The sequence below is a fragment of the Haliaeetus albicilla genome, chromosome 22, assembly GCF_947461875.1.
Source record: "Haliaeetus albicilla chromosome 22, bHalAlb1.1, whole genome shotgun sequence".
NCBI classification, from domain to species: Eukaryota; Metazoa; Chordata; class Aves; order Accipitriformes; family Accipitridae; genus Haliaeetus; species Haliaeetus albicilla.
The window spans coordinates 7,967,073-7,980,758 of record NC_091504.1 but is presented as its reverse complement, the minus strand read 5'-3'; the positions used below and the strand labels follow the sequence as shown (position 1 = coordinate 7,980,758).

The window sequence follows — 13,686 nt, the reverse complement described above, 5'->3', positions numbered from 1 at the left end:
CCCCCCTCCCCCAGCGTCAGTGCTGAAAGCATCAGGGAGCTGTTGGGGGAGGCGGGGGCAAAGCCCCGGAGTTTATTGGGGAGAGCAGCAGCACAGTCCCGGGGCAGGGGGGGAAGGGAGATGGGTCCCCCCCACCATTGGCACAGCATCCTCCAGGGAAACTGGCACCAAGCAAGAAGTCTCTCCCATGCCCGGGGGTGCTGTGCCCCCCCCCCCCAATTCTATGCCCCCAATGACAGGTGCGGTGGCTTCTCTGGGCCAGGCTGGGGCACCCGATCACAAAGGGAGCCCCAAAGGGGCTGGGGGGGACAGACACCCCCCTGCCCTGTCCCAGCCCACCAGCCAAGCCCAGCCCCAGCTGGCACCCTCACGGGGACAGTGTGACCCCTCGAGGAGGCACTAATGGGGGGGGGGGGCAGCCGTGCTGGGAGGTGGTTACTGCTTGCGGAAGATGAGACTCTTGTTGTTGGCTGGCATGTCCACCTGGAAGCACAGAACTGGGGGTCGGGGGGGTCCCCACCAGTGGGGTAACCATCCCCCCCCAGACCCCAGCACCTACCATCCTCTCCAGACGCAGCCCGTTGGCCTCGGCCAGCTGCCGCAGCAGTGCCGTGTCCCGAAGACCCCAGGCGGGATTGCTGCCGAGGAGGAAGGTGTGGGTCAGACAGACGGACATCTCACCCCTGCGCTCCCCAAAGCACCCCCATCTTCCAGGGGTGCCCCCAGGTGTGTGTATGGGGGGGCCAGGGGCTCCCCCCCCCAGCTGCTGCTTTAAGTCTGGTCTTGAAGGACCACGCCGGGAGGGAGCCAGCTCCCTGCAGCTGCAGGCAGCACAGGCAGGACAGGCAGACAGCATGGGCAGGCTGCGCCACCAGCAGCCCTGGGCCCCCCCTCCGGCTCCCCTCCTCTTACCTCTGCCTCAGACTGCGGTCAAAATCCACGTTGCTCTGGGGGCTGATCCGGCCATCCACGGCGTAGGGCTGCGGGGACACGAAGCGGAGCTGCAGGCACAAGCCATTGTGTCCACTCCCCCCCCGCCCCGAGTCTTCCCCCACCCCACGGGCTGCTGTTCCCACCACACACAGAAGCTAAGCGAGAAGGGACACGATCCCTGAGAGGGACCACAGGTCCCATCACCCACTGTGGGACCTGTCACCCATCGCCCCCCAGACCCTACCCTGGATGGGGCGAGGGAGGACAGCATCCCTCCCGTCCTGGGAGCGCACAGCCAAAGCGGCCCCATCCAGGGCTCAGGCTCAGCATGTACCCCAAAAAGCTGACACCCCCAAACCTGAGCCCCCCCCCCCCTTTTCCCAGCTCCCCCCCCCGCAAGCCATGCTGCCCTCCCATCTGCCCCCCCCAGCATCCCCAGGGACACCCCGCACCCATCGGGATGCTCCTGCACCGACGGGTGTGCGACCGAGCAGCACGTACCCCGTAGGTGAAGAGCACTCCTCCAGGCTTCAGCAGCACCCCAGCACCCTTGAACAGGCCCTGGGGAAAGAGAGAGGTGGGGACCAGGCCAGGGAGCTGGGGGACACCCCCCGGGAGCCCCCTCCTCGGCCCTGGGACCCCCAGACCAGGGGACGGGGACCTGGCGAGGGCTGGCGTAGCTCCAGCCCTGCCCCGCTCACCTCGGTGCAACGCAGCTCTGCGATGTGCATCATGTTGATGCTGACGAGGAGGTCAAGGGTGGCGGGTTGGGTGCCCCCCCACGTCTCCCAGCCCTGCGAGACGTCCAGCAGGATGGGGGGCAGCATGTTGGGCACCTGCATGGTCTCCGCATAGGCAGCGATGCTGTGGGCACCAAACCCCACATCAACCCCAAGCTGGGGCATCGCCTGCACCCCCCCACCCCCCCACAGAGCCCCCCCACCAGCTCCCGCTGCAGGCAGACCTGAAACCTGCCCGTGCTGGCTGCCACCAGCATCTCCCAGGTGGAATCTCTGATGTCTAATAATAAGGTTGTGCTTGCAACACAGCCTGGAGGGGGGCTGCACAGGGCCAGGGGTCTGGTATCGCCGAGCTCTTTGCTTTACAACAGGCAGCTGCCAGAGAACCTGTGGCACATGGACCGAGAGAGCCCAGCGCCTAAAAAAAAAATCCCAATTCACTGTTGCCTCTCAGCAGGGCAGCCAGAGCACGCTGCCCTCCCAGCTGCCTGCCTGCATGCTGCCTGCACCCACGTGCTCAGGCTGCCCGCACGCTGCCTGCACCCACACGCCCGCCTTGCCCGCAGCGTTGTTGCCAGCACCCACGTGCTCGGGCTGCCTGCACCCACGTGCCCGGGCTGCCCGCAGCGCTGCCTGCACCCTTGCACCCAGGCTGCCTGCACGCTGCCGGTACCGTGTGATTTTGGTGTGGTTTATACCCTTTTTGGCGCATTCACCAGCCAGGTCTCAGTGCCCAAGGTGGCAGAGCAGGGGACCGCAGACTCCCGGCCCCAGCCCAGGGATTATTTTCAACCAGGGTGGTGCGTGCTGGGTGCCGCTGCCGGAGAGGTGACGGGTGAGAAAGATGCTGGCTGCAACCCCCCCGGACAGGCGCCGATTTTGGCACCTCCCCACCGGGTTTATTTTATTTTCGGGAGGGAATTCCTCCCCTCACTGCAGAGCTGGGGATTATTTTTGTTTCCTGAATGGAAACCGAGCCCTCCGAGCCTGGCGCTGAAATGCCAGGAATGGGCATTTGGCCACAGCCAAACCCCCCCCCACACAGACGCAGAGCAAATAAACACGGCCCGACGCGGCTTGCCGGGGCAGTGTGATGCCGGGAGCGGGGTGTGAGCTACCCACGGCACGGGTGGGAGTCACCGCCCGCATCCCGGTGAGCTGGGCATTGGTCCTGGCATCGCCGCGGAGCATCCCGGCTGCGCGTGGGTAACCGGAGGGTGACCACCGCTCAGCAGTGCACGGTTGGGCGCTTTGCAGGCAGGAATCGCTCTGTAACGGGGTGGGGTGGTGGAGAGTTAAATATTGGGGCTTTTCTGGGAAAAATAAAGTACTGAGCTGGGGAGCCTGGGCTGTTTGAGAGTTGGATATTGGGGATTTTCTGGGAAAAATATAGCAAGTGCTGTCTTGGGGAGCCTGGGCTGTCCAAGAGTTGAATTCTGTGTTTTTCCTGGAAAAAATAAAGCATCAAGCAGGGGAGCCTGGGCTGTCGGAGAGTTCAATATTGGGTCTTTTCTGGAAGAAAGTAAGCATCAAGCTGGGGAGTCCGAGGCATCTGAGAGTTGGCTATTGGGTCTTTCCTGGAATAAAATACGGCACCGAGCCGGGGAGCCCGGGCACTCCGGCCGTGGGTGCGTCGGCAGGGGAAGGGGCTGCGGGCTGTGCCCCCCCAGGGACCCCCCACCCCCCACGCCGTGCTCCCCCCTCACCTGCGCAGCGCCCGGGGCTCGATGTCGGAGGGCTGCCAGCGGGTCTGCGGCAGCGCCCGGGCAAAGTGCGCGGCGTGGAGTCCCGCACCCGCCCCCACCTCTAGCACCCTCAAGACGCCGGATCCCGCGTGGGTGCCGGATCCCACGTACCGCCGCAGTACCTCCAGGATCGGGCCCTTGTTGCGCTCCGCCGCCGCCGGCGCTTGCATGGCTGGAGCGGGCGGTGGCCGTAGCGCGGGGACTACAACTCCCAGCCGTCCCCACGGGGATCCGCCCCCACGCGCCGTGGGTGGAACCACCCACGGGGGGGCAGGGAAATTAAAAAAAAAGGAGGAAGCCCAAAAAGGGACTTGCGCCGCCCGGGAATCGAACCCGGGTCGCAAGAATGGGAATCTTGCATGATACCACTACACCAGCGGCGCTGCTGGGTGCGTTCCCGCCCCGCCGATACTCAGCCTGTCCACGCGTGAGCGCGGGGCGCGGGTGGGGGAAACTGAGGCATAACCCCCCCGGGTGACAGGACAGGCAACGAGCTGGTGATGGGGTCCCCTGGGTCACAGTCGCCTTTAAGTGCAGTAATGAGGGCCGACTCCTGTTAGTTTGGGGGAATCGTGTGGGGGCCAACGGCTGCTGGGTGCCCCCCTGCGAGGCACCCACGGGTGCCTGGCACCCTGCAGGATCAGGCTCTGGTTTGCAGGATGCTCTTTTGGGGGGCCGGGGGCCCCCACCTCCCACACTGGCAGGGCAGTGCCACCACGGCCATGCAGCTCGTGCAGTGGAAAGGCCAAGGTCACCCTTGGGGGGTGGCTTCGCTGCCCCCGGAGCAAGGCTGGAGCATCCCCAAAGACCCCGCTGGGTTTGTCACGTAGCCTGTCCCCAAAACCGTGGGTGCTACTCTGTGGGGTGGCCGGGGACCGGCTCTACGTCACGTGCCGGGGCTGCATCTCACACCACGTGGGGAGACCTCAGCGCGCCTTCCCTGCTCCGAAGGTCACCGCGATGGCCGGGACGCGGCCACCCACCCTGGCTTCCTGCGCTGCGGGGTGGCCCGCGGCTCCCGGGTGGTCGTGGGGTGCGCGGCTGGGGCTCGCCAGGCTTGTCACGGCACTGTCCCCGCGGTGGTGGCACCTCAGCCTCTGCCTCGGCACCCCCTCGCTGTCCCCTGCCTGGGTCCTGTGTGTCCCAGGAGCGGCTCCTACGTGTCCCCACGGTGTGTCCCACGGCTCCAGTGTCCCCTCTCTCCTGAATGTCCCCGTGCGTGTCCCCCGTGCCGTCTTGTGTCCCGCCTGTCTCCTGTGCCCTCTCCTACTTGACCCCTGCGTGTCCCCACGTCCCTTGTGACCCCTGTGTGTCCTGCGTGCGTCCCGTGTCTCCCACATCCCATGTGTACCCTCTATGCCTCCCGCGTGCGTCCCCACGTCCCACGTCTGCCCCCCCGTCTCCCTGCGCGTTCCCTCTGTGCCCCCCCATGTGCCCCCTATGCCTCCCGCGTGTGTCCCCACCTCCCACGTCCTCTCCCTGCGTGTCCCCTGCGTGTCCCCGCATCCCATGTGTGCCCCGCCGGCGCCCCATGTCCGTCCGTCCCCACCTCCCACGGGTGTCCCGCTCGCGTCTCCCCCCCCACCCCCCCCCAAACTCTCCCACCCTCCCCGCCTCCGCCACCAACACCTCCCGCTCGCGCCTCCCCCGCCCCCCCCCGTGTCCCTCCCACCCCTCCGCAGACGCCCCGAGCCCGTCCCGCGCGGGCCCTTTAAGGGCGGGGGCGTGTCGCGGCGGCCGGCCCGGCCCGGCCCGTTAAAGGCCCGGCGAGGGGCACGCGCCGCACTCGGGCGGGGGCGGCGGGGCCGGTGCGGGGCCCCGGGGCGGGTTCGGGGCCCGGTGCCGCAGGATGTACACGCTGACACGCGGCCCCAGCAAGCTGGCAACGCAGCGCCGGACAGGTACACCGGGAGCGGGGGTGGGGGGGACGGGGGAACCGTCCCGCTCCGCTTCACCCCCCGGCCCCGGTCCGTTCTGACGCCCCGCCGCCGCCCGCAGGTCCGACGCAGCAGGCGGTGGAGAGCAGCAAGCTGGGTGAGCTGCGGGGCCGGCTCCAGCCCGGCGCCTGGCCCCCTGCCAGGTGAGCCCCGCGGCGGCGGCGGCGGCCGTGACCTTGGGGAAAGGTTACCGGGGCGGCCGGGCCGCGCCGCGCCGCCGGGGGAGGGGCGGGGGGGGGGGGCGGGCGGCGGTGGTGGTCGGGGTGAGGGACTGTCGCTCCGTACCCGCACGCCGGGATGTTCGGGGGGAGGGGTTGCAGCCCTGCCAGTCCCTGCCCGCTTCCCGTGGAGACTGTGCACGCGTGGTGTGGGCCGCCACTCGCGGGGGGGCGGTGACGGCACCGGACTTGGTGTGTGTTTTCACACACCCCCCCCCGCCCCGGGGCGGTACGGCTAGAGGCTGCTTCCGAAAAGCATGGGGGAATGGGATTTGGGAGCAGGCAAAGTGCGGGCAGCAGTGGGCTGCCTGCCCCAGGGAGGCAGGCACGGGGGGGGGGGAGATCCTGCTGCCGGGGGTGCTGCCCACCCCAGGGACACAGGCCAGGGGGGTGCTGCTGCCTGCCCGTCTGCCGGTGCCGGAGGAGAACCGGTGGCCAGGCCAGGCTGGGGTTGTGCAACCCCCCCGCAAGCCCCGGGGAAGACACGGGTTGCACAAACCCACTGGCTGAACCAGCGCCGGGCGGGTGCCCCCACCGCACCGGGTGCCCCCACCGCACCGGGCACCCGTGTGTAACCACCCGGTCCCCGGGGCTGGCAGGTCCCAGCTGCACCCCCAGACCCACGGAGGAGGCCGTGGGGGCCCACGGCAGGGTTTGGAGGTTGTCCCTTGTCCCTAAAGGGGGGGGGAAATAGCTGTTGGGTGAAACTCCCAGCTTCCCGCAGAAATAACTGGAGCTGCTGGGCAGGTGTTGGAGGGGATTTAAGCAGCCGGAGGGGTGATGGCTTCTTTTAAGATGCTTCCTCGGCTGCAGAGCTGGGGGCAAACCCCAGCCTGGCAGAGCAGGCAGCTCAGCTCTGTCGGGCCTGTACAGCTCTGCTTGTTTCCTCCAGCTTCAAGAAATGGATGAAAAAAGCCTCCCCTCCAGCTCCCCTCCTTCCTGAGATCTTTCACTAATTAACCGGTGGGGCTGCTACCAGGCTTAGCCTCCTTCAGGCAGGTTGATTGGGCATGCTCCTGGCTGCTGCCCTGCCTGCAGCAGGCAGGGATGCCTGCCCAGTGCACCCCAGCCGTGTGTGGTTTGGGGTGCGTTATCCTGCCCCAGGCTCTGCCTGCAGAACCGGCAGGGGAGGCGCAGGCAGGGGCTGCCTGTTCTCCATCTCGCCTGCCCTGCAAACCGTAACCTGCCTGCGCTCCCAGGGCCCCTTAGACTTTGTCCTGTGAGAAACGTGGCCGTTGCAGATGTGTCCTGCCCCAAAGCTGGGCAGAAAACCTAAAATACTGAAGTTTTGCATTGAATGTGCCCACGAGTCTCATCCCAAAGCTTTCCTTTTGATCTGCCTGGTTTTGCTGTTTCCGGGCTGGGGCTGATTTGGGTGCGCTGCTCCTGGGAGGGGATCCCAGCTCTGAGGAAGCCTGACCTGCTCCCAGTTGGCAGAGGGTTTTGTCCCAGCCCTGGGGCACCTCAGAGATGTGGTGGGGGCCAGGGCTGCTCCAGCAAACCCCAGTGCTTGGCCTGCATCCCCCTGCCCTGTGCCTAACTGGATTTCAGTTCAATTTTCCTGGTATTTCAGCAATTTTGGTGGCAGCCTTTTTATTTTAGAGACTGCACTCGGTGCCGAGGATGGATGGGAGACGGGCAGCCCATGCTTTTCCTTGGGGAGCTCCCCTTGCTTGCACCCCTCTGTGCAGGAACCCCCTCTCCCGGTGGCTGGGTCCCTTTCGGTCCCCTCCCCTGGGGACAAGGCTGAGCGGGGCTGGCTGGCTGCAACTGTGCCCCTGGCCTTGCCGGGGCTGTGGGCGAGCGTGTATGCTGTGGAGCAACCCTGGGGCAGCTGGACAGCCCCTGTCCTTGCTCCAAACCGTGGTGGGAAGAACCGCCTGCCCCCCTCACCCCTGCCTTGCTTCCCCCACCAGCCCAGCCCAGAAACTCGTCTTCAACAGAGTGAACGGCAAGAGGCCGCAGGTGCTGCCGCAGCAGGTCTCGGCCCCTGAGGAGTGCTACACGCTGGCACATGAGGAGAACGTCCGCTTCGTCTATGAAGGTGAGGGCAGAGGGTCCCTGGGGGCAGGCACCCGTTTGCTGTTGCATCCCCGGGGGGGTCTGGAGCACGTGGGGTCCTTTTTGAGGCAGCTACATCGTGCTGGGGACCTCAGTGGCAGGGATAGGGTCCCCAGCCTGGGTACCTGCCCTCCCTTGCCACTGGCTCCTGCTCCTCTCCCGCAGCCCCCCCTGGGCTGGGAAATCTGTATCCCAAAACTATCCACTGCTTGTTCCTCCCCCCACCCCACCAGCCTGGCAGCAGGTAGAGCAGCAGTTGGATGGCAGCCGGAGCGGGGAGAGCGCCTGCGGCCCCGTGCAGTACATAGAGAAAACCCCCAACCCCGGACTGAAAAGTAAGTGGGAAGCAGTGGTGGCACTCAGGGGTGCAATGAGCTGGTGTGGGCTCAGCCAGGCACCTGCGCAGGGCTGTGATGGGAGGAGGAGGATCCCCATGCTGGAGGGGCTGGGTTGGGTCTGTCCTGCCGGTGCTGAGGCCGCTGAGGAGGGGGTCCTGGGGGGGGCAGCTGGCCCCTGGCACTGTGGTGGGGATGTCCTGCTGTGCCCCGTCGGAGGAGCCCAAGCAAGCAGGATGCCTGGTTGATGACTCTTCTGGAAATCATGCCTTCTGCAGCCACCGAGGTGGGTTCAACATCATGGGCTGGAGAGGAGCCCCCCGGGTCCTGCCGTGGGGACCTGCCTCTCCTGGGGCCAAGCGGGACCAAGCCAGAGCACAGCGGGCATGGGGACAATGTGCTTCTCTGATGGCAGCTGGAGTAAGGGCTCTGAATGCAGCCTGGGGGGGTCCTGCAGTGGCCAAGAAGTCCCCAAGAAGAGAAAGTCCCTGTAAACCCAGCCTGGCCTTTTGGAGACAGGGCATGGGAGTGGGGGAAATTTTGGGGTGTCATTTTTTTCCAGTGGCAAATGGTATGGCTCAGGGGGAGCACACGGAGCTCTGCTCCAGCTGCTCTGCTACGCTCTCCTTTCTCCCTCCCCTCTCTTTCAGACTTTGTTCCCATTGACCTGGAGGAGTGGTGGGCACAGCAATTTCTGGCCAAAATTGAAAACTGCTCATAAAAGGGAAGAAAGGTTTGGGTTTGGGTTTTTGGGGGGGGATTTTTTTTTTTTTTAAGAGAAACGGAGTTGAGAGTATCTGGTCAGAACCCAGAATTGGTGGCATTTTAGAACCACATTTTTAAAAGATGACTGAAATCAAGTGACCCTTGCTGCCAGCCCAGCGAGGCCAGCGGGACCGGACCACAGCCATGCCTGGCTGCACACCCCCTCCCTGTGCCTGGTGTGGAGGAGCAGCGTGTGGCCCCAGCCAGGATTCCTTAAGTGCCAGTTCTCGGACCGCTGCAGCTCCTGCAGCCTCCAGCTCCTAGGGACACTGTGGTGCCATGCTGGGGATGAGGGAGCGGATCCCCCCCTGCGGCCGTAGCCACAGGGAGGACAGTGGGGTGCTGTAGCAGGACTGCCAGACAATAAAGCGCTGAAACTGCCAGTGGAGAGACATTTGCGGGATGGGGAGGATGTGTTTGCTGGAGGTGGTGAAGCAGCTGGGGGTGCAGCATCGTGCCCTGGGCTGGTGTGGAGTGGGGCATTCCTGTGGAGTGGGGATGCTCATGGCTGTGCCCTGGAGGTGAAGGGCTTGGAGTATCTCCCTGTCTTCCCTGGAGCAGCATCCTTGCCCCAGTGCTGCCTCATCTCCCTGGGCTCAGCCAGGGGCTGATATTGCCTTGGCTGTATGTTTGGGACTGGGGGGGGACACATGTGGGCCTCTGCAGGTGACATGGGCAGGGAGGGGGCTGAGCACCCTGGCTGTAGTTCAGAGGTGGGCTGCAGGGGGGGGGGGGGGGGGGGTAAAGCTGCAGGAATGAGGGTGCCAGGGCCAGCCCCCCTCCTCCCACCATGGAGACCCTTGACATGATTGCTCTGACAAAAGCCATTTTGACCCCCAAGCTCAAGATCTTCCCTTTGCCCATGGCTGTTGGGTACAGTGGGGGGCTAAAAGAGGGTGGTTGTGGCTGCCTGTGGTGGAAGAGAAGGGGGACACCCCCCCTCCCCCCCCCCCCACTCCCCGAGGCACCTGGCCCACAAAAAAGCCCTCAGCCCATGGGCTTTTCCAGGCTGGACTGACCCTTCCAGATCAGGTTTTGGAGGACACCACCCCCCCCCCCACGTTTCCCCATGTCCTCTCCCCAACACAGAGCAGGAGGTCAGCACAGCCCAAGCCCACCAGGGCTGGAGTTGCTCTCTGACTCCAAAGGAGGCCAGAAAACACCCACTGGAAAAAAAAAATCATTTTTATTATTCCTATGATGGTAATAACAACCACACTGCAGCCAGAGGGGAGCAGCAGCTGCCTAGGACCTGTGATGCTTCGCCCACTGCACGTGGCCACCCCAGCCTGGAGGCCAGAGTGTTGCCAAGAGCAGCTGTGACCCTGCCAGCACAAAACCTGGCTGACCCCCAGCAGCAGCGCCGATCCGGTGGGCAATCCTGGTCCTGCCTCTTGCCCCCGGGGCTGGTGCGACTGGGCACTGCAGCTGTAACCGAAATAGTGAGCAGGCACAGCTGGCAGGTCCTGCCTTGGTGAGAGGGGAGGGTTGTTACAGCACCATATGACCAAAAAATGCTGCTTTGTTAAGGTTTTCTTTGTTTAGGCCAAGATGGCCCCAGCAGCGGTGGGCTGGTGCCAGGGGCTGCCATCCTTGTCATTGGCTCCTCTACCATGACGTTCATGGGCGTTGTGGGGGTTATGGTGCATCTGTGCCACCTGCCCCAGGACCAAGCCTTGCAGGGAGGTCACCAGTACCCCAATGGGACAGATGCTGGGGCAGGGGGCGTGATTTTGGCGCTCCTGCCTATTGCTGCTGTGCTCAGGGTGCTGCCAGCCCATGGCAATTTGGCATCTCACCCTCCTGCAACCCCCTCTTTCCCACTGCTCCCTATCCCAGGCAAAGCTCTGGATGCTCTGCTACGTGCTGCCGTATCTCCCCTTCAAAAAAAAAACCCCGTTACTGGGAGTCCTAGCATGTTCCTGGTGCATCCAGGCACCCTCCCATCAGAAAGCATCTCCCCCCTTTCCTTGCACAGGCACTGCCCTCAGGAAGGTTGCTGGTGCTGGGTTTTTCCCACTACATGGTGCCCCTGGCAGTGGCTGGCTCTGCTATGGGCAGGGATGCTCCCAGGGAACAAACCCTCCATGCCAGCAACTCTGAAGGGCTCCATGGCAGTCCAGGGATGCCATTCACCTGCTGGCTACGTACTAATAAAAACACACATCATTAAGATCCAGGGAAATTCTTAGTAACATGATGCACCATCGTTTTGAACAACAACGTTAGGCAAAGGGGAAAAAAATGGAACAGGAAAGAATGAGTCAGTCACAGGAACAAAACAAAAACCCAACCCAAAAATATAACCCAACCCCTGACAATGCAATCACTAGAAGGGAATCGGCACCCCTTGCCATAAATACTAATTCATTTAGTTATGTGCAATTGTGTGTATTACTATAGTGCAAATAGCTCTGCATTGATCGCGGAGCAGCCAGCCCAAAGGGGACTGCCCCAGGTGAGACAGGGACTAGTTAAGGACAGACAAGAATCAACACGGTTTAAAACAAACAAACAAACAAAAAAGCAACCCAGCCACTGGGAAACGCCAAAAAGAAATCCCAGTTGCCACCTCCGACTCGGCGCGGGCAGTGCTGGTGCCTAATGCACCGTGCCCAGCAGCGTCCCCCATGGCTGGGCAAGGGCAGGACAGTGCCTTTGCTCCCTGCCTGCTGCCGGAGCAGCCCGGCATGGTGCAGAGGGGATGGGGACGAGGAGGGCAACAGGGGACAGGCATGCTCTGGTTGGAGCTGCGGGGGGTGTAAGGGGAGAGCGCAGCAGGACATGGGCTCAGCAAGAACATCGCTGGCCTTCCAAACCAGTCCTGCGGCTGCATAGCACACTGCACGGCGGTGCTGCTGGTTAAACCTTTTTCATGGACGCAATAATGAGCCCAGCAGCGTCCCCAGGCACCCTGCAACACCTTTCACCCTTCAGCCCGAGCTCTGGTTCTGCAGCCGTACCCATCACATGCTGTAGCAAGGGCCTGAGCTCTGGGCATTTCTCCATTAACACATCCTCCCTCGTGCCCAGCGCCAGCACCCGGCACCGCACAGCCAGCTCCCCCTGCGCAGCTCGGGCCGGTGCCAGCTCCTCGGGCCAGGCTGGCCTCCACTCCTGGGTAAGCAGGCAGGAGGGGAACAGTGTTTTCTAAGCGGTTAAAGGAGACGGAGGCTCCTCCCTGCCACACACAGGGGACAGCCGGGAGGCTGGCCCTGTCCTCTCCAGCTAGACGCTAAGTGCTCCTAAGGGCAACCACGGCGCATCCTAATTAACCCAGCAAAGAACGGTTTGGATCTAAGCTATTTGACAGCCTCCTGTTATACCACGAGCAAACCACCTAACAATACACGTCGACATGCGGGCGAAGACCACGAAGCAGCGTCCTGATGGGTGCGAGCGTTGGGCAGGGAAAAGGGTCGGCGGGCAGAGCACGGTGCTGGAAGAGGACAGCATCCTACTCCTCTGCCAGCCCAATCCCCAACGCCCATCTCCACCCATCCAGGCTTCCCCCTGCTTTTTGGGCTTTTTTTTTCTTTTTTTGCTGTATAGATGGGAATGAAGGCTAGAGAGTGGAAGTGCCACATGCACACACACGCTCACACACACAGACGCGCGCCGGCACTGCGGTGGCACGCGATGCGCACGCACCACTTGCGTTCCCGACGGCAGAAGGTACGATGCCATCCTCTCCCCCCTCCCCGGTGAAAAGTTTCTTACATTTATACATTATTTAAGACACGCCGATATATAAATTACTGTCTCTCTATATACTATGTATAGGCAGCAGCGCCAGTCCATGACGAAGGGCACCAGTGGGGGCTTCTGCTCATTTCCCTCTGTCCTCTGTGTAGTGCTGGAAGCGAGTGAAGCTCATGAAGACTTGCTCCAGGGATATCTGGCTCACCGAATAGTCTTCCAAGCGATACTTCTCTTTGGCTTTCTCCAAGGCCCCGAAGACCTGCAAGGGAAGGCACGGCAGTTATTGCAGGGTACCTCGGCTACCGTACCGCAAGTTGCGACTGAGAAAGCAGAGGCAGCTTTTTCCTCCAGGGAGACCTGGGGGAAGCGATACCTTCCCTGGCAGGAGGGCGGTGGGAAGCCAGGAGATGGACTATTTAGCAGAGTACCTGACCCCATTTAAAAATATATGTTGTGTGTATGTATATTTTACATATATATCTAAGATACATACATACACATATATATATACGTATGGTTTTTTATATATATCCCCGGGCTGGGATCCCAGCCCGAGGTTTCTGCTCAATACATTATATATATAAAATATATATATAATATATAAAAACTATATGGTATAACATATATAATCTATACATTAACTATCTGTATATAGTATACAGCTAGTTTTTATATATTTAGTATATATAGTTTTTATATAATCTGTATACTATGTCCTCTATATAGTATATATACTCTATACTGTATACTATACACTATACTATACACTTTAAAGTATATAGTATACAGATATATATAAAAACCTATATATATACTTACATACTGTACATAAAAGCAACCTGTATACTATATAGATATATATCTGTATAGTATCTATATTTATATATAGATAGTATATGACTATCTGTATATACTATATATATAACTATCTATGCATACTGTATACAGATAGTTATATACTATATATATTTTTTTTTTAATATATATCCCTGGGCTGGGAACCAATGGGGTCTGTGGCTCGGTAAAGGCGATGCCCTTAGCTGCAGATGGGACAGGACCCAGCAGGGAGATGCAGGGTGGGAGGGATGCAACTACCAAACACATCACTTCCAGCACCCTCCAGAGCCTTCATGAAGTATTTTGAGATGTACAAACAATGGCAAAATCAGCTCTTGCTCCCCAGGGAGACCCTGCTTTCCCCCTGGAGGGCTGTGGTGAAGGGCAGCCAGTTTGGGGGGGTGGGATGGAGT

The 13,686-nt window shown here is 61.5% G+C and overlaps 3 protein-coding genes and 1 non-coding gene across 9 annotated transcripts in view; 1 reads left to right on the top strand and 3 right to left on the bottom strand.

The window, feature by feature from the left end:
* Positions 1 to 347: 347 nt before the first annotated feature.
* Positions 348 to 3,639, bottom strand: METTL26 (methyltransferase like 26). Its single transcript, XM_069809591.1, has 6 exons — positions 3,380 to 3,639; positions 1,635 to 1,797; positions 1,435 to 1,494; positions 913 to 980; positions 560 to 638; positions 348 to 483 (listed from the first exon to the last, which is right to left on the bottom strand). Exons 1-6 carry the CDS (start codon positions 3,586 to 3,588, stop codon positions 436 to 438), a joined length of 627 nt encoding a protein of 208 aa, XP_069665692.1. The 5' UTR covers positions 3,589 to 3,639; the 3' UTR covers positions 348 to 435.
* Positions 3,640 to 3,730: 91 nt separating this feature from the next.
* TRNAG-CCC (transfer RNA glycine (anticodon CCC)) lies at positions 3,731 to 3,801 on the bottom strand. The gene has a single exon. It is a non-coding gene; the product is annotated as a tRNA-Gly (tRNA).
* A 1,368-nt stretch (positions 3,802 to 5,169) lies between these two features.
* Positions 5,170 to 13,046, top strand: MCRIP2 (MAPK regulated corepressor interacting protein 2). Of its 4 annotated transcripts, XR_011329269.1 has the most exons (6): positions 5,170 to 5,319; positions 5,417 to 5,498; positions 7,490 to 7,617; positions 7,868 to 7,969; positions 12,287 to 12,409; positions 12,518 to 13,046. XR_011329269.1 is itself a non-coding variant. In XM_069809586.1 (5 exons), the coding sequence occupies exons 1-5, from the start codon at positions 5,268 to 5,270 to the stop codon at positions 12,301 to 12,303; spliced, it is 381 nt and encodes a 126-aa protein (XP_069665687.1). In that variant the 5' UTR covers positions 5,170 to 5,267; the 3' UTR covers positions 12,304 to 13,046. The 4 variants fall into 4 exon arrangements, 3 of the variants coding, with proteins under 3 accessions (XP_069665687.1, XP_069665685.1, XP_069665686.1); XM_069809586.1 differs by having other exon boundaries at positions 12,287 to 13,046; XM_069809584.1 differs by lacking the exons at positions 12,287 to 12,409; positions 12,518 to 13,046 and adding an exon at positions 8,248 to 8,701.
* Positions 10,904 to 13,686, bottom strand: part of ABCA3 (ATP binding cassette subfamily A member 3) — a 31,936-nt gene continuing 29,153 nt past the window's right edge. For all 3 annotated transcript variants that reach the window (XM_069809580.1, XM_069809582.1, XM_069809583.1), the window contains exon 31: positions 10,904 to 12,695. In XM_069809580.1, the coding sequence (XP_069665681.1) occupies positions 12,564 to 12,695 (132 nt within the window). In that variant the 3' untranslated portion in view covers positions 10,904 to 12,563. The remainder of the gene's footprint in view (positions 12,696 to 13,686) is intronic.

What these genes read in the sequence shown, in the direction of transcription:
- MCRIP2 (XM_069809584.1), top strand. Translation starts at nt 5,268, where the DNA reads ATGTACACGCTGACACGCGGCCCCAGCAAGCTGGCAACGCAGCGCCGG. An exon ending in GGCGCCTGGCCCCCTGCCAG is followed by an intron (nt 5,499 to 7,489) that starts GTGAGCCCCGCG and finishes TTCCCCCACCAG; the next exon opens with CCCAGCCCAGAAACTCGTCT. An exon ending in CCCCAACCCCGGACTGAAAA is followed by an intron (nt 7,970 to 8,247) that starts GTAAGTGGGAAG and finishes TGCCTTCTGCAG; the next exon opens with CCACCGAGGTGGGTTCAACA.
- METTL26 (XM_069809591.1), bottom strand. Translation starts at nt 3,588, where the DNA reads ATGCAAGCGCCGGCGGCGGCGGAGCGCAACAAGGGCCCGATCCTGGAG. An exon ending in GAGTGCTCTTCACCTACGGG is followed by an intron (nt 981 to 1,434) that starts GTACGTGCTGCT and finishes GTGTCCCCGCAG; the next exon opens with CCCTACGCCGTGGATGGCCG. An exon ending in GGCTGCGTCTGGAGAGGATG is followed by an intron (nt 484 to 559) that starts GTAGGTGCTGGG and finishes CTGTGCTTCCAG; the next exon opens with GTGGACATGCCAGCCAACAA.